The 19,972-nt window shown below is 34.9% G+C and overlaps 1 protein-coding gene across 2 annotated transcripts in view; it reads right to left on the reverse strand.

Moving 5' to 3' along the window:
• The window catches only part of LOC145664772 (voltage-dependent calcium channel gamma-7 subunit), a 282,980-nt gene that overhangs the window by 17,161 nt on the left and 245,847 nt on the right, over positions 1-19,972 (reverse strand). The window contains exons 4-5 of one of the 2 annotated variants that reach the window (XM_081731719.1): positions 13,440-13,481; positions 5,755-5,892 (exon numbers count right to left, since the gene is read on the reverse strand). In XM_081731719.1, the coding sequence (XP_081587845.1) occupies positions 5,755-5,892; positions 13,440-13,481 (180 nt within the window). The remainder of the gene's footprint in view (positions 1-5,754; positions 5,893-13,439; positions 13,482-19,972) is intronic. The other variant, XM_081731721.1, reaches the window with a different exon arrangement.

Raw genomic sequence — 19,972 nt, forward strand, 5'->3', positions numbered from 1 at the left:
TTTTTAATGTTCAGTGTCACCCCTCCGTTGTTCAGTTTCACCTCTCGGTCTTGGGTGACTCTGAACAGAATACACGTGTTTATTTCCACGCACATAGCATCCATTGTCTACCAGATATCACGCAGTGCTTGCACTGAGTGTTAAACAACATATTGGGCTTTCGATTCCATATAAAGTTTCTTCCATTCGTTGCGAACCGTTTGTTTACAACGTGAATTACCATGAAATTGTTCAGTGCCCCCTCTCCTCCCCCACTCTTTCAAAATTCCCAGCCCTACTCAAGATTTCTATGACAAAATGAACTTTCCTTATATTTTGTACCAAACTGGACAACCCCGACTCAAATAAAGGAAGGGCTAAAAGTCAAAAAGGGGTTATAACTTTAAATAACCTTTCATCATTAGTTTAAGTCCCGTATCCATGGGGACCTGGTCCCCCTAAAATTTGACTGGCTCCCTAAACTTTTCACGGAAAACTTGCAAATGAGCTATAATATGATTGGATCGGGCCCTCCCTAACTTCTACCAGACCCTTCCGGGCCTCCCTACAATTTTGGGCTGACTACTGTCTGATTCGTTTACATTGATATTTCACAAACTTGAAGACCAAAGATGAGACGTGTGGAATATAACCTCAAGTAGGTGACAATACATAGTTTAATTCTTAAACCGGAAGTCGAATGACATTTTCGTTGTCAGTTTCGCATTCAGCATGATGCATTGACAAAGAAAAGTATTTTTTTTTTTTAAAAAATCCATGTTGCAAAACAACAATAGCGAGTAATGATAATATTAAATTTGTTGAGTAGTGTTACATAGGAATTTGCTTATCGCTATCTACTACAGTTTTTGCTCTACAGTGGTCAACGTTAACCAAGTCGAGAAATGGTTAATTTCACCACTTCCGGTTTGTAAACCAACTCATCAACGCACTCAATTCTTAACTTTTGAACTAGTATACTCTGTTCAAAATTGATGGTAATACATCAAATAGTTCTTGAGAGTTGATGGATACACGGGGTAACTGTACAAAGAGTTTTGTTAAGCCAAACTCCTTACAAATATTTAACTGAAGCGTGCACAGCGAGCTCCTACCGTTCGATTCAACTGCCATTTGAGTGTCTCTATGTCTGTCTGTCCGTGTTTCTGTTCCATGATAAATATCTACAATTCATCCGTTTTTAATGAAACTTTGTATATACCTTTCTCATCCAATAGTTCTTCCCAAGCCATGGCCCTCCCGGAGATTCGAATGAGGGATACTTTATCTTCGGAACTATATTTTGACCTGCGAAAGACCATTGTACATATGTTCTCTTTTTGCTGCCAGCAAACTAGGGAAAAATAGAGTGGTGGTTTCCCGTTGCCTTCCACCCCGCAGTATCCCAGCCGTTAAAGTCACTTTGACCACGCCTGGGACTAACGTCCGAGTTAACAGTACCAATCAATATGATTTCCGTCACCTCGGCTACTGGAAAACTGCTCCCTTCTCGCAGAACACTTCGTCTAGCTACTCCATTTAGACAAATTCTGTAGGAGTTGCCCTTCTGGTAGTAAACTACCGCCGACATTGCTCTCAATTACACTTTAGCACGCAATCCTCCCCATCCGACACATAAGTGTTTTCGGTTAAAAGTGGTGTTTATCGGGCGGGTATCGGGGAACTTTCGAAATGTGGGTGTGGAGAAGAATGGAAAGAATTAGTTGGATCTAGCAGAAAGCGAATGAGATGGTGTTAGAAAGGGTGGGGGAGAAAAGAACACTTTTAGATATTACTGAGAAGAGGAAGAGAAACTGGTTAGGACATTGCCTAGCCGTAAGAAGAAATTGTATCATGAGGGACGTGCTAGAAGGTATTGTGGCAGGGAAGAGTGGGAAGGGGCGAAGGAGACTACAATTAATGGACGGTATAAAAGCAGAAAGATCATACGTGAAGACGAAGAGGTTAGCAGAGGATTGTGGATCATGGAAGCTTCTCAGCTGCGTCAAGTGACCTGCCATGGGCAAAATACCTATTATGATGATGATTCATGGAACCATCTGAAATAACCCTATTTTTAGAGTGGCAACCCATCTAGAATAAGAGAGCAAAACTAAAACTGTGTAGCAAGTTTGCACATCTACATACAAAACTAATTTTCAAATGGTGGTGGCTCAGTGGTATGTTTTTTATGTATGTTAGCTAAAACTGTTAATGCATATTATTACCAGACCTTTTAAGAGTACTCTTAGCCTCTTTGGTGTCCAAAAGTGTGCATTATGACTATTTACGTAAGAAAATTTGTACTTTTTTTCTTTCTTTGAGTTGAGTTGAGTTGATTTTGAGTTTAACGTCCCGTTAAGCAGCGAGGCTATATGAGACGTGGACCTACTGATTAACGTGGAATCCGAACCACATGAACTCCCATCGGGAATCCAACCCAAGTCGCCCATTTTCTTTCTTTGACATGTACTTCACTGATTTGTAGCTCATATTCAGTGGCGGATCTAGCCTGGGGCATAGGGGGACTAGCTCGCCAGTTTTTTAGGGATATTTTTCAGTTTTTTGAGGGATAAAAATGCTTTTTGCATGTTTTCGAAAGTTTATAGTAAGCATTGCCTTTTATTCTTTATTGGAAAATTTTTGAAACATTAGGTGTAAAGTTTATTCAAGGAACGTACAGTACCTCATGTAAACAAATACACGTGATGATTGTTTCATTTTATTGGTTAAAGAGCCTTGGAACATTCATGCGGCAGAAGGAAATAGTCCATTGGTAACTAAGCTGCTTTTCAATGTTTCTGTTCCTTATAAGGATCATTACCAGAAATACAATTTCCTTACAATTAAATAACAGAAACAACACTATATCTAAGAAGTTAATTGAATTAATGCAATAAAAGAGAATACGCATGCGCAGAAAGTGGCTTTCACCCATCTTACGCGCGAATCACAGTTTACAATATGGCCGCGTGCGGAAAATATATATAAAACATTGGCTGGCTACAAGCACGTGCTTCTTGAAACAAGCGCTGACCGATAGCCAATCGTTCGATGACTGGCGGAGTAATACCATTCTGCAATGTTTACATCAGGATCAGAAGGCTCGTTGAATGAACTTTAGTTTCAGTTGCAGTTTTTCTGGTATGTAATGTGTAAAGCAATACTTGAGGTCGACAATATCAACGTCAAATCTAGCCATAATATCCATCGAGAGAAACTTAAGTCGGAAACTTCTCCAGGACCAATGAAAAATTGCAAAGCCATGATATACTTATCATAGTCTGGGTTCTAGCTGCACGGCCACTGCTCATATTCAAGAACAAACATCCAAGAATATTTCATCATGGTTTTCACTTTGTAATTGTTCTGTGTTTTCTAGAGAATATAGAATGTCTTAACCCCTTTATTAGTGGTGGAGCTACTGAGATAGTGTACTTTTTTTTTTCTTTGAGCATTGATTCGTTAGGGAACATAAATACACTTTGTTTTGGTCGATGCAGTCTGAGCATTGAAAACTTAGAAGAGCCCAACCAAATCGTGTGATATTTATGTAGACTTACTATGAGAATTATGGATTTTTGTGCTCCTAATTTTTTCGTCCGGTCGGGATAACCTGAAAAAAAGCGAGTGTATGATTCATCTAAGCTTTACTTGAAGAGTTTTAGAAAGGACGGTGAAATGTTTTAAACTCTCTGAAGTAAAGAATTCACATTTTATCCTTGTGTTTCATGTAAGGAATTCAGATGGAATGCGGTTTCCGTAACAAGTTTATTTTCTACTTTGGTCAAAAAGAAAGAAAGAGCATTCTTTGTCTACAAACCTAACCAAATCAGGGATCTTGGGATAGATTAATTAATTTATTTATATTTACGTTCTTCGCTAGCAGCAAAGCTATTTACAACGACATCTCTAAAGTTTAATATGTAGAAGCTATCAACTCAAATACACCAAAAAATATGCATACCCGGGAATAAAATGGTATCCCTAATATACGATATATTCTTTGTTCCTTTTCAAATAAAAGACGCCACATGATTATGTCTCAAGAAACGAAGGACGATTACAGCGTGGATGGAAGTATCTTAATCACCTACAGTAGCAAGAAACAAGTTTATAATGTGGTATAAGAAAGATCCCCAAATAAGTTAAGCATTTGGCGAGTATGGGAGAAATTTGAACAAACCTGCTTTGAAAGCAATAAATATAAAAGTAACAGTAGACGACCCAGAAATGTCAGAACTGAGTACTACATATTAGGAGTGCAAGAAGTCATACCATAGCCCCAAGAAAGTCACTTTCTCTGTTAGAATGGAAAATAACCATTATGATTTGGACTTAAAACCATATCACATCCAATTGGATCCACTTACTGACAACGATAAAATCACATGCGTAAAAATGGCAGAAATATTAGTGGAAATGACAAAAGTGGATCCATTGGTACTGTTTATCTTTTCCGAGTTAACAATGTTTCACGTCAGTGGTCGTGTTAACAAACACAACTTTGTGATTTGGGCTATTGAACATCCACATCAAGTAAGGGAATACATATGGAACTCCCCAAAGATAAACATATGATGTGGCGTTTCTAAGTTGAGAATAGTGGGTTTCTATATTTTTAACACTGCAACGGTAACTTGCACCTCCTATTTGGATATGTTAACTCATTACATAGAAAAAAAAAAAAAACAACCTTTCAATAGCCATTCTCAAACGCGGTTACTTTCGACAAGGCGGTACGCCTGCACACTACTATGTGGATGTTTACAGTTACCTGGACAGGACATTTCGTCGATAATGGATTGGTCAGCGTGCTCCATCACAAAGGGTGCCAAGATCACCAGGCCCAGTCCGTGTGATTTCTGGTTCTTGGGAATGGTAAAGGACTCAACAAAACCGCGAGACATACGTAACCTTCAACAAAGAATGTCTGCAGAATCTGTTCAAAGGTCGTGCACTCAATAGTTTACAAAATGCTCATATGTACACTCATGTCCAAAATTATTGTCGCATGCCTATAAATGTGTTGTTGTAGGAATATAATTTAATAACGAATTCGTCCGGTATTTCTTATAATGTTAGTATGTAAATAATCGGCAAAGAGATGTATGTGGCAGATTTCATGTCAAAAGAGCAGTAAATAAGAACAATAAAACTTTCTTGTCCATTTAGCAACATTTTGTTTTACTCATTCTAATTTTCGTGTTTATAATTCTTTTCCTATGAAATTTACCACAGATATACATTTCCCGATTATACACATAGTATCAGTATTAAAAGTATCCTGCAAAACCATTATCAAATTATATTCTTACAAGAAGACAGTTATAGATATGCGACAATCATTTTGGACATGAGTGTACCTAGATATTAACACTTCTGGTTCACAGGTTGAAGGCGTATATTAAATGTGTATGTATTTCAAACTCTTCCCTATCAGTGATAACATTTTTTGCCGGCCCCTGTATATATAATTTGTTGAGAATTTACATATTTTAGTTAACGATATTAACGATATTTAACGATATTGCACCACTTTCTTTTGATTTGATGTAAAATTTCATCGTTCAAGAGACATCCGATAGTGCTACTAGTAAATATATAATTGAGGTGAAAACTCAAGATGGCTAAGGCACTCAACAGCTTTTAAGATTTTTTAATATATATATATATATATATATTCTTAACTGTTGCACATTTCTATAGCTTAACTATGTCAGTGTATTTTATGGCATTTAAAATAACAAACTATACAGATAAACGGCCACTCACCTGTTATAAAATGAATACCTCCAGCCAATCTTTTGAACATATATCGAGGATTCCTGAACGTGTATATTGAAAAACAGAACCCCATCATCATTAGAAACATACTAATTATCGCAAATGATACCTCTGTACGGCTATAATCTGTGGATAAAAACAACCAGTTCATTAAGCAGAAAACATAAATATTTTTTAAAAAATCAACAAACTGCAGCAACAATTTCATACCTTAATTAGATGTCTTTATTTTAACTTATATATATACTTTACAATTTCACTTCCTTAAAAGTTCTATTCAGTTAATTTCAAAGCGTTACTCTCAAATGGAAAGTAAAGTCGCAATTATAAATTATATATATACTTTACAATTTCACTTCCTTAAAAGTTCTATTCAGTTAATTTCAAAGCGTTACTCTCAAATGGAAAGTAAAGTCGCAATTATAAATTACAATTGTAAATACTTTATAATAGAGCACTTTATTAATAAGTACACACTACTTAATACATGTCATCTACGTGTTGTTTTCAAAGTTGGAATTATCATTATATATACGATGGTGTTTCCTCAATCCCATACAGCCATGAACGTTGAAATTATCATTACATGTAATATGGTGTTTCCTCAATCTCATACAACCATGAACGTTGAAATTATTATTACGTGTAATATGGTGTTTCCTCAATCTCATACAGCCATGAACGTTGAAATTATTCTTACGTGTAATATGGTGTTTCCTCAATCTCATACAGCCATGAACGTTAAAATTATCATTACATATAGGGTGGTTTTTCCTCATCAGAAGTCAGTACTTTCATGACTTCATGAGCAGCTACTGTTGAAACATTTTATGTATGGAAATAATAACAACGTGAGAAGATAACGTGAGTCGCAAGCACTTACATCGTCACAAATAATATTCTTTCCCTTTCATTACTGAAACGAGCTCTTTAAAGTATCGATTACAAGATTTTCGTTAAAATTGATTAGAACCAGAGTCGAATTATTTATATTTTTGAATTTCTATTACATTTATTCTGAAATTAACTGAAAAAAAATTAATTACAGCTACAAGTTAACGATGCATAAAATAATAATATACAAATTTGGCTACGATTTCTAGCTTACATGCATACTACCATTACTTACGGAATTATTCAAATTTCTATTTCCTAATTTGATATAAACAAATACTACAATATCACTAATACTTACTTTTTCTAAGAATGTATGACTGGGAACAGTGTTGAACTTAGATACTTTCAGCAATGGATGTTAATTATTGTTGGAGGAAATATACAGGATTTTCTCTTCAAATCTTCATAATTTCTATTAATTACTGTGAACGGATTAACCCTTTGGAGATCCTATGGTACAATTTGTACCATACGCGTTTTTCATGGTACATTGCGTTATTTCTCTTCTATTTGAGCTTTTTCGTCCGGTTTTTTTTCCAAGTCCAGAGGCATTGTAGAAGACATTACGTATGGTTTCAGACCGTCCTGCGTCCAGACATAGGAGGTGATGACGTCATAAGTCAAAAATTTCTTTTCTCATTTTCTAAGCCTATGTTCAATATTTTTTGGCGGGCTTATTTTTCCACGTAGAAGATTGAAAGTTTGCACAAACATTCAGTCCACCGAGTAGTATTTCCCAGATTTTTTCTTCCGATGTCAGTGCTAAAACAGGGGGAACCAGAGGGGCAAAGGGGTAAAAAAAGGATTTTTTTATCCCCAAAATCCCGTTTTTCGTCATTTTCCCGCCTTACATACATGATAGGACCACGTGAGTCATACCGTCTGAAAGGCAGTTCCATTCTGAAGAGAACGACGGTAGAATTATTATTCTAGGGTAATTAGGGCCGTCTCAGTGAATTTTTATTCAAATATACTTCTGTATAGGGTAAAAGTGGGGCATGGTAGGGAAATTTTTTTCTGGCGGGCCTATTTTTTCACGTAGAAGATTGAAATTTTGCACAAACATTCAGTCCACCGAGTAGTATTTACCAGAAGTTTTTTTCCGATTTCTGCGTAAAAACAGGGGGAGTCCAGAGGGCCAAAAGTTGAAAAAAGGGACATTTTGCCCCCAAAATCCCTTTTATCAGGAATTTCCCGCCTTAGATACATGATGGAGACATGTGAATGGTACCGCCTGAAAGACAGTTCTATTCTGAAGAGAATGATTGACGGATTATAGTCCTAGGGTAATTAGGGATGTCTCAGGAATTTTTTCCCTGAGATTATAGTGTTTTATGGTAATTTGGGACATTGTGGGAATTTTTGATAAAAATTCTCCCGCCCTTACTATTCAAGATAGAAACTTGAAATTTGGCACACACATTCAGTATACCAAGTACTGTTTATCAGATTTTTTTAGATGACTACGATCACACAGGGGGGTCCAGATGGGGCCAAAGTTCGAGAAAAAAAATTTCCCTCCGAAATTTTCATTTTGACATTTTTTCCCGCTTCTGGTATATGGTATGAGCATGTAAGTGGTACCATTGGAAAGCCAGCTCTATTCTAAAGAGAATGAGGTATGAACCATGATCCTAGGATAAATAGTGACGATACAGTAGCTGCTTGACTGAAAGTCTAAAAAATAGCCCAAAAAGCCAGGATCCTTTAAGGGTTAAGATAAATTGTGAAATAACTGGCAACACCAAATCATAGGCCAGATCTTCAAGTTCTGTTTTCATGTCTTGAAGTTGTCCGTTTGCTCACTACACAGCACCACGGTAGCGTAAGTAAGTATGGCAACTTTCAATAACCTACACAGGCAGTGGTGTAATGTGATGAGACAAAATCTGTGACTCTGTTGGAGTTCTTTCTCTAGAGTTACATCAAGGATCGTGTGTTTGCGACTCCAGTGAACAATATTGCTGATTTACGAACTTGAATCTATGATACAATTGCAACAGTAACAGGGGAATGTTGAAGAGAACATGATAAGAAGTTACATACAGACAGGATATTATTCATACTACCAATAAGGTACATGTGACGGTGCATTAGCATGTGGAAAATAAAATTTATGAGTTGTTCTTGAAGTCTCTGAAATTTCATTGTTCTATCATGAAATTAGGCCTTTCTACGATTAATTGAAATTAGACAAATTTGGATGAAACACCTATTATATAGTTTTAAGTCCTTGTTTCTTTACGATTTATTTCTTTTAACGTATCTTATAACTATGACATGAATAATCAATTTTCTGCTTTTGTTTAAGTTTTCTACGTAAATGAGCCGAATCAGCTGCCGTGTCAATAAACTATGAAAATGTACACATGTACTTTCATTGCAAACAAATTGCTGAACATATTTATATAAAACTGTTATTCAGAACTGTTCTGATATACTTAAAATTCTCCTTTTATAAAGAAAGTAAATAATTATATACGACATGACATGACATGGTGTTCGTTTGTTTATTCAAATATTTTATGGAGAAATTTGCATATACAATAGAAAAAGGGGGAAAAGAAAAAAACAACTTCAAAATCACTCTTGTATTATATGTAGAGTACTTTGCTTATCATAAGTGAAGTGGAATCACAGTGAATTGAACTACGTACTCGGCGTAACGTCATCAGCTCAGGACTCCTCGTTACAGTCAGTGATTGTAATCTATTTATATCTTCGTCATAATTAGGATGATAATAAAAGATCATCACCATTCATTATATATTCGAAGTAAGTATCTTTCTATGCTAATATGACTAAAGGCAGAAATGTTGGACACAACGTGCATTATGATACAAATTGAATTAAATTTCGGGATAGATATTTTTTTTTTCAAGAATCTGCATACTCCACTGTCCGAATAAATGCAAAAATAGCAGGGTTCTTAAAATTTTGTTATGTCCAATTATTTATGTTCTTCATCTACGTTCTGAAAGAAAATTCTAATTTCACGTGATAAAATTTAGCGTTTTTGAGGAAATGAAAATAATCTTTGTTTTGCAGTCATACAGCACACCAGGATCAACGTTAGCTTTATATACAAGGTAAACCAATTAGTAACTTTTAAACCAATTAACAAAGAACTTTGAATTTTTGCACTGTACAAATATTAGTAGGGGACATTGTTTGGAATACTCTGTGAAAAAATGAGGTTAACAGTTTTGCCAACCCAACATAAAGTTGTATTTTTCAAGTGGCATTACATCAGATTATTACATATTTAAAAGATAATATTAAACGAAAACTTACAATGTTACTTTATTACTCAGTTACAAACTACCGATGTCACAGTATCACAAACATCCACATTTTGGTGGGCTCTAGAGCACGAATAAAGCAAGTGAGACAAGTGAGACAAGTGTGCTTAAAAGTATTTTAGTGTCTAGTGCTATGATCGTGATATAAGGGATTTCGAAACAATACGAAATAATTACAAGAGATTGATGAGTTGACCTTTTTTCAAAAGGATTTATTTCGAAACATTATTTATATAAGTGCCTTATCCAATTATACAGATAGTTTTGACTTGATGTAAAGAATACAATACCGTTTGCAGGAATTTGATATTTCAAACAGTTCCGGAGATACCGTAAAAACTGTTGAAGTTTGCAACACTGCTTAAATTTATGTAATTTCGAGAACTTATTGTAATTGCATCTATCAAAAGGTATTGTTGTAATATTATAGAAGTAGCGTAAGTCAATTGGTTTAAAAAGTTTTCACAAATGGGTCATTGTAAGCAATATATCAAATTTTATTATTTATTTCATATTTCCGGAATTGTTTGAGATATTAAATTGCCGTAAACGGCATTATGATCTTCATGTCTATTTAAAATCATGTACGTAATTGGACGTAATATTTATCTAAATACTTCTTCGAAATAAAGTTCTTTGAAAAAAGTGAAATTTTTAATTCCTTGTAATTTTGTTCCTATTTGTTCGGAATACGTCATGTGGGAAGCGTAGTATTCGACATTAAGATACTTCGAATGTGCATTATCTTGCACAATGTGCACTTGTCCGTCTCACTTGCACTTGCACAATACCCCTCCAAAACTTAATTGTTTTTCTAAGTTTGCGATACTGTATTAGATTGCAACACTGCATGACAAGTCTGTTACGTATACATTCTATATATTAATTTAAAATATTTAATAGCCTGACGTAGGGACATTTGAAAAATGCAACTTTATGTTGGGTTGGCAACACTGTTAACTTTACAGTATCACAGAGTACAGCAAACAATACCTCCCTGCCTATATTTGCACGGTACAAAATTTCATTGTTGTTTTGTCCATTAGTTTAAAAGTTGCAATTGCGTATTAAAATAAATGGTCCACCCTGTATAAGGTTCAAATACCTCGGCGAAATTTGCTTTGACGAAAGAGTTTGGACTGGATAATAACACGAATTCTCTGGTTTCAGTCGACATTTACTCTTTCTTCGTGATAATGGTGTCTACAAAATAATAGACGGAAATGTACTATAATCTTCTTGTAGGAAATTTTGAAACTGCAGGGAAATCTTACCCTCTGGTGCATCCTTGATTTATCAGTGATTAGAAATCACACTATTGTCAGGATATTGAATAATTCTTACGAAACAAATTGATAGCTATTACAGATTAAATCTTATTATACTTAATTGCATGTTCCTTAACAGATTTGATTACAAAGACTACTAAATTGTAATTTGCTGCTCTTTATACTGATTGAATATTATATTTTTATGATATTATCATTTCAGTATGTGTGGTTTGTTGATTCGGTGTGTATTGTTTACGAACATATAAATTACACATTGCTTTATACTTCCCTCAATCCAGGAGGTAGTATATAGGTCTGCCGTAAGATGTCAGCACAAGATAGCGGAGCGTAATGCTTGTGTCCCGCTATGCATTTCTCATACTGACATTAAGCGAGTTTACAGTATGGAAGGCGATCAGCAAGGATAATGCTGAAAGAGAGTGTAACAACTTATACCTATGATATATTTTTTAAAAGTCCCACAATAATCTGTGGGTAAGGGAGACGGTGATGATGATAATGAACGAAAATGTGGGAAGAAGAAACTGAGGACACGGGAAAAGCTCGAGAAAATCCATACACACGGTGTTTGTCCACCACAAACTGCTGAGATTCATAGCCAATTAGTGGCAGTGTGTGGAGAGCTCGTATCATCAGGAAAATTCGTTTAAAATTGTGTAGATGGTTAGAAATAAGGTTGCACATTAACAGAGAAATGAACCAGTTCCAGAAGGATCGATTTATTAGTTCTTGAACACCCGTATTAGTTCTCGAAAATGAGAATGCTCGCTGCATTGCATCGTGCACTAACACCTTAAAATAGGAAAGTTGTCTTTCATGTGGGTTCCAAAGGCTCTTACTGCAAGGCATAGGCAACAACGTAAGATTTTGTGCTGCGATCTTCTGCAACGCTACAAGGTAGATCCAGAATGCTTCACTGCAAATTTATAACCAGAGAAGAGATATGCATTATATTACCACGAACCGGATACCAAAGCTGAATCTATGTAATGGAAGTATGAATGGAGCTCCGGAAAAGAAATCCCAAGGGACAAGCAAACACGTAACTACAGAATTCTGAAACAAGGATGGAATTATCCTGATTGACGGTTGGAAGCAGAGACCACCATTAACATTACATTATATGTTAGTAATCTTCAGAGATTCAAAAGAGGCACAACTAAAAAGGAAATGAGTGAATGTGTACTCCTGTAGTACTACAAGGCTAGACCTCACATGAACCATGAGAGTACTACCATCAACGCTCATATTGAGTTTCAAGTGCCACCACAATCACTATATTCTCAGGACTTGCCCGTTTCCGATTACCGTCTGTTTGCAGCTTTGAAGAAACCTCTTCGTGCACAAAATTTCACTGACTTTTGGTGTAATTGTCATACTGCTGGTTCAAGGGAATATAGCTGAAGGAAGATTGTATTGTGAAAATACAATTATCTTTTAAGGTAGGAATTTGCACTCGCGTACTATCAAAGCATATTAATTATTAATACGACCACACTATAAAAAATGTCATAGGTAAATTTACAAAAAACGGTGGCAATCTGTTTACCAAGCCTCCATGTAAATTAATTTACACCCATAAAGTAAAATTACTAATATGAAATGGTGTAAAATTACATTTTTATCAATAAAAATATCATATTTTCGTATAAATTTACTGTAAATTTGTAAACACAACAAGCAAATTTTGTAATTTAATCTAATTGTATATCCATTTAAAAAATGAAGAGTAATTGATTTTACATTGATGTTTGGCAATTTAATTACAAAAATATTTTTTAGTGCATAAGTCGTACACACTACCTACAGAGGTTCTGAGAAATCTTGTTCTAAGATATTAATTACTGTGATCGTGTCCAAACAAAACAAAGTGTAAATCAATATATATAACGCTTCTCATATAGATATTTTCTACACAGTTTGTGTTATTTCGTGACTTTAAATGCTTTTCTGTGATTACTTTTATTTGTGGCTTTTTGATTCTTCATTCTTTCGTGCATGTGTGCAAAGAACTTTAATATAAATAGCAATACACTACCAATATAGCTCTATAGGTGATAATTAAAATAAAATATTTTGTAATACTGTATAAGAAATCGTGCTCGCATGCATCTCTACTGTGGAAACTATCTTAGTAGATTGTTCTTTTAAAGAAAAGAATATCAAAATTTTCTAATAATACCTATACAAGTCTTAACTGTTCCAGATTCCGAGAAATTGCAGCCTCCAGAAGAGAACAGGAATGCCAATATATTAGTTGCATATTAATATGTAGTTATTCATATACTTATAAAAATTACTAACGTTCAGAATAAATACTCATTTATTCTTACATACATAATAAATACATAGCTTTTATCAACTAAAACCCAATTTTAGTAGTAGAGGTTTATGGGGGATTATGTTTTCAACCTTCGTTAAGCCAAGGAGGACCACGCTAGATGACGAAAAACTGGGATAAACCAAAGCTGTTCATTAACCTGGGTAAAGCACAAGCCCCACGCCAATCGACAAACTCCGTTATTGAATCACTGTGAGTAGCAAGCGTGGAAACATATTGAATGCAATCGAAGTACGTGAAGTGAACGCCAAGTGTGAACTAAAACATATCAAGTACAATCGAAGTACATGCCATGTGTGAACTACGTGATATAATTCGGTTTCTCCAGGTGAAAGGGGACAATACAGCCGCAACTTATCGTCGAATCATTAAGAATTATGACGACGCACTTATGTACACAGCAAAACGACGAAGTGATTGCTGTGTACACAAGTGTCGCAAAGAGTTTAAAGAAAGATTTTCCGACGTACAGACGAAATTAACCAAGGATGGAAATCTGTGGCGGAAGATGGCCTTCAGAGCGTGAATCATGTGGTTCGTGAAAGGTGATAGAATACGTTTCTGAAGCGTCTGATCTTGGAACTTCAGACAACTCAGCAGCCGCCTGGGGAAATCGAATTACGTTACGTACTTCACACTTGGCGATCGCTTTGATCGCACTCGATATGTTATAAAGTTCGCTATTCCGCATTGATTAAACGGCAGACTTCTATCTTTTGGTATAGGAATGTTCGACCTCCAATGAACAGATCTGGGTTATCCGCGTTTCGCTTTCTCATATGGTTTTCCTCTGATTGGTTAACGAAAATTTAAAAGAACGCCCTCGTATTTATAACATTTATTACTTATTGTTAGTACATATTTTTCAATTTAGCTGCTATCAACTTAGCGCTAGCACGTCAGACTCTGAATACACTTGTTATAATGTTTTAAATACCAGTATTCTATATATCCTTACTATTATGTAAAACTGCAACAGGTAAGGAATATGTGTACGCGTATGTATGTTACATTTAGATCTTTTCCTTTATAGGAAATCACGACCAATTGTTACGTTAATGGGAAACACAGTAACTCAGTGATAAAGCGGTTTCATCTAGTGTGAGAAGCCCCGGTTCGATCCCATATCATGTGAATTTGAGGTGGATAACATCCTACTCACGAGTTTTCTCGGACTTCCTCCATCAATCCTTTTTTTTCCATTGACGTTTATCATCAGTTTTTTTTTTGGGGGGGGGGGGCTACAGAGCATTAATGTGGAATGTAAAACTATATATTTCATTCCATTTCGCCAAATAAGAGAGTTGGAATGAGTTTCAGACGTAATGTAATTTCAAACTCAAGATAACGTGCTTTCCAAGTCAGAATTCTGTAGCCATGGATAGGTGAAAATTGCATATTTTTCATTTAAAAACTTCATGAAAACTACTGTTTATTTTTGCCGACAATTATACATTTTTCAAATGATAATCGTTAGTATTAAGATTTACCTGACAAAGAGGAGAATTTCAGCTACTAATAATATTAGAAGTCTGATGTGTTAATATACCATTTTTTTTTTTTTTTTTAACTCTGGCAGGAAAAGGAGGAACGGCTACAAAGTGTCCACACTTTTGAAATTTGTGATTTTAATCGTGAAGATTTGTGATTACCTACTACACGTTTATATTTTAGTTGAGTAAATTTCTAAACGATGGATTTGCACCAGGCAATTCATTCTCCTCTGTTTTATTTGTGAATAATAAAAGCTCAATAATGGTAATTCAGATTGAATATGACAAAGAGCTATCTTAAAGTATAAAGTTCCGACGATACTAGAAGCTTAATTGCACCAAAATTAGCAGGAGGTGTGTTAGTTAGTAAACCGTTAACCAATTATAAATTAGTGCAATACAAAACATTGGCAATCATGTGTGTATACGGTAGTTGTTGCAACTGAATTTATACAGAAAAAGTTATGCAATGTATTTTTTTTTTTTTTTTTTTTTTGTAAATTCCTTGCAGTAAATAATAGTGGTGTTAACATGAATTTCACATACAAATCAGCATATAACTTGCAAACGATTAAAATATAGCATGAAAAGCACTATTTTCAATTTAAGTGTTTAAATATTAAAATCTCGTTTGAAAATGAAATCGTTAAGTTTTACGTCCCACAGTTATGCCGGCTAAGCTAAAGGAGAAGGTGATGATGAGAAATGAATGATTGTGAAATGAAAAAAGTGGGAGGAAACGGGAAACCCCGGAAAAACCAACACACACACCACCCACAGTTTGTCTACCACAAAGTTCAGTTGGCGCGAGCTGGGATCGAACCAAGAATCCCATGCAGAAGATGTGAACACTGTACCACTGAGCTACCGCGGCCCAAAATCCCGTTTGAGTAGAAGATTGCAGTGGACATTTTGAACCTCGCTTTGATCCACATTCAGATGCGTAGACTCTTCATCCTTCTAGAGCTAAAATGTTAGCAGCAAAATTAGAAAAAAGAAAACATTCGTCTTCAATAGATAACAAACAAATTTAACATACGTTTAATTAAAATTTACACAAAAAACTTATATTAACTTACACATTAACCTTGTTACCTATCTATCTAAATAAAGTTTTGAACTTACAAGTATTTCCAGAATAACAATTACAATAAGATCTATAAAAGAATATATGATATTTACATTAAGAAAACATACAGACTGTTCAAGAATAATATGACACACTTTAGATTACTCTTTTGTACAAATCAAAATAACTTCTAATAATCAAACTCCTAAAAGACTTTGTTTTAAAGTATCAGAATAGAAATTTTACCAGTGAAATTGCGAATAACGACACATGCAAAACAAATACCAACACGCCTATATAGACTATATTCTACATCCCTTCGAAAATTTCTTTCAAACTTATTTACAAAAGGACAGCTTTCAAATAAAGTTGAAAGATAACTCCCCTCCTTCCATGCCAGTAGCCAGCCCAAAAATGTAGGAGGGGCCCGGCTGAAGTTAGGGGGAGCGATCCAACAATATAATAGTTCATCACCACATCATACTTCATTTGCAAGCCTACTGTGAAAATTTTAGGGGGCAGGAAAAATTTAGGAGGCCTCCCTCCTAGACCCCCTTGGATAGGGCCTGCCTCCTTTCCTGTGTACTAACTATCACAACTTAAAAAAAAATGATTTAGATAAGTAACTTAATTTCAAGTTTTGCTGGTTAAGTGGGATAAGACTCTTCGATTTACCTAGGTACTCAGAGCTTCAAGTTTTTTATTGGTAAAATTAAAATGTATATACATATCATTGTCAGGGAGCAATTGCCCCTCCTGCTCTCCCCAAGTGACATACCTGTTTAGGCTATATATCTCTGAAGTTTCACTATTCTGACTTTCATATTACATAACGTTTGAACCATTAACAAATAGGGACATTATTCTTTCAACACGTTAATTTTGTATTTAAATGTTGATCATAGAAGTAATCCTTGCAAATATCGATGGAAAAGTTTACAAAATGAGGGAAATTACTCATGCAGAACTGGTATGAAATTACCTGTAATAATTTCCCATGTTCCATTATGCATTAGTATTTGTCGAAAAGAATTACTATGTTTTATGATTTACTGGCAGTTTAGGATGATGGTAACGATTTTTTGTGAAGTTTCCGAATGGCAGACTGAGATTGGATACCTGGTGGAAGCTCATGTGGTTCAAATTCCCTACTCAGCTTTACATCAATGTCTTGTATAGCCTCGGTACTGAAAGGTTAACTGAGGGTTTTAATTGCGGCAATGACCTCCCAACTCACCCGATCTGAAACCAATTTGAACATCTTTGGTACGTCACTGAATATCGCCTCTTCCACGGAATTTATAGGAAATAAGTGACGTGTGTGTGTGTGTGTATATATATATAGATATGGTTCACCATTTCTTCAATCACCTACCAAGGACTCATTGTTCCATGTCAAACCGTATTGCTACTGCCCTGCGAGTTAAAGGTGAGTATACTAGATATTAGGTAAGTGCTCATTATGTTTTGGTTAGTGAGTGTATTTTGAAGCACCTTGCTCTCCAAGCAACAATGTTGTCAAGTGCGTGTGTGTTTACGTTGTTAATATTTTTTTTTATTCGTGTAAATTTTAATATTTCGTTTTCTCCTGAATTCGTATCATTAACATCGGTGAATGTGAAATATAGGAAATGAAATGAAATCTTTAAGTTTTACGTCCCACGATTATGCCGGCTAGGCTAAAGGAGACGGTGATGATGAGAAATGAATGAAATGGTGGAATGAAGAAAGTGGGAGGAAACGGGAGAACCCCGAGAAAACCCACGAGCACGGTATTTGTACACCTGTGAAATATAGGATATGTACTTCCTCTTTATAGGATAGGACAGGATTTTTTACAAAGAATCAACGTTTGTAAGGTTATATTTTTCGTATGTGAGGTCAAAATTAGAATACTGTTAAACTGTTTGGACACTAAATGTCACTAATTACTCTGATGTAATAGTAAATATACAGTTTAAATTTTTAAAGATGATCGCATACAAGCAAACCGGTTTCTACCCAAAGTATGTTCCTTATGAAGACTTAGTGACGAATTTTATTTTCAAACAGAAAAAACGAGATGGGTTTTTGATTGGTTGTTCTTACATAAATTACTAAACGGTTAAAATTGATTGTTCAGAATTAGTTTCAAAAGTGTTATTACGTGTCCCAACACGTAAGACTAGAACAGCAAACACTTGGCCATTCTATTGTAGAAAAGCAAGAACTAACATATTACATAAGTCTCCTCTGTGGAGAATGTGTGCTTCATATAACGAAGTGATTAGATGTATTTAGTATGTCCGAAAACAAATTCACAACTATTGTCAGGCACAATTAAACGACGTATATTTGTGTATGTATAATAGTGCATGTTAGATAATTATGTACACTATAACTGGGCATTAAGCCTGTTGTGTTGTCCTTATGAAATAAATAAATGAATAAATAAATAAATTGCTGTCAAATAGCAACATATAATTTATGCAAGAGCTATGTCATATTTCATATATATTTTTTGAACATACGTCTTAAATATTGTTCCCTAAACTGTCAATAATTGATTAAGCTTTGACGTTCCTTCGCTTCTTCAATAAATAGTAATACATTTTATCTGTTTACATTGAGAACTATGACACATCGTTTTATACGTGTTACACATGAATGATTTTTCTCATTCAGGGTTGCCAATTTTTTCTATTTAGTACAATGTTTAAACTTTCTACTGTCTCCTGAATTGATTTAGTCCGGGAGCCAGGGGTAGAAGTGAATCAGAAAAGATAGGAGGACAGTAGGTAGCGGTATGACGTCATGTCGTTCCCCCTGCCTATGTTTGCCCATTGTAATTTTTTTAGGAACTGGGGACGCCGCGCCGTACATGTTTTTCTGAGATGGGAGGACGGCGTCCCCCCGTTCTCTGTCACTTTTACCCCTGCTGGGAGCGATCTTCCACCTTTTAAAAAATTGCCTTCTTTATTTTTATTTTCTTTTTTGCACACAGAACAATTTTTGTCTTACATGAGTAACAAATGAACTGATGATAGCAAACGATGTAGTTTAGATTTAAAGAATACTGAATTACAAGTCTATAATGTTGGCTAGATTTGCAGAAAATTTATAGAATATGTAATAATAAATCGCAAAATTTAGGTTGTTCGCAAAGATATAAATAAATATAGCATTTTTATACATCCTACCTAAGTATTTCTATACATTCATAACTGTCATGAGGTCGCAACAAACTCTCCGTTAAAGTTACAGAAAGAGAAGATGGCAACCTTACTCTAATTTTGTAGTTTTTCTTTTTTGCTTTTTTTAATAGCTATTTACACTACAACCAGTCTCAATTTATATTGAACGTAAACATTAAGGATTATTTCGCTAATCAACATCTTAGTCACATCTACATACGTAAATAACATTAAAACGTGTTGAGAGCATAATGTCTCTACCTTTGTTTCCTGTTTAGAAACATTGTATAATTATTTTCTGAATTCCGTAATTTTACGAACCCACTACATAGTAATTATTATTAGAGATAATTAATTGTTCAAAGGTTGTACGGTTGTGAGAAAGAATTATAATAAAACCATAATATGACTATCTTATACTTTCGTTATTAAACATGTAGAGGAAGTTCGAATAATGTGAACGGATTCCTGTATTTAAGATTGCTGCCAATTTTTTCAACACAACTTGCTACTTATAAAAATTATTAAACAATTCTGCAACAAAACAATTCTTTGCTCATTTGTACCATACTTAAACATAGTAATTTCCCTTGCATTGGAGTTACATCTTATTAAATCGAAAATGTGAAAATGCGCTGA

Source organism: Thermobia domestica, chromosome 11, assembly GCF_964235325.1.
Source record: "Thermobia domestica chromosome 11, izTheDome1.hap1.1, whole genome shotgun sequence".
Lineage (NCBI taxonomy): Eukaryota > Metazoa > Arthropoda > Insecta > Zygentoma > Lepismatidae > Thermobia > Thermobia domestica.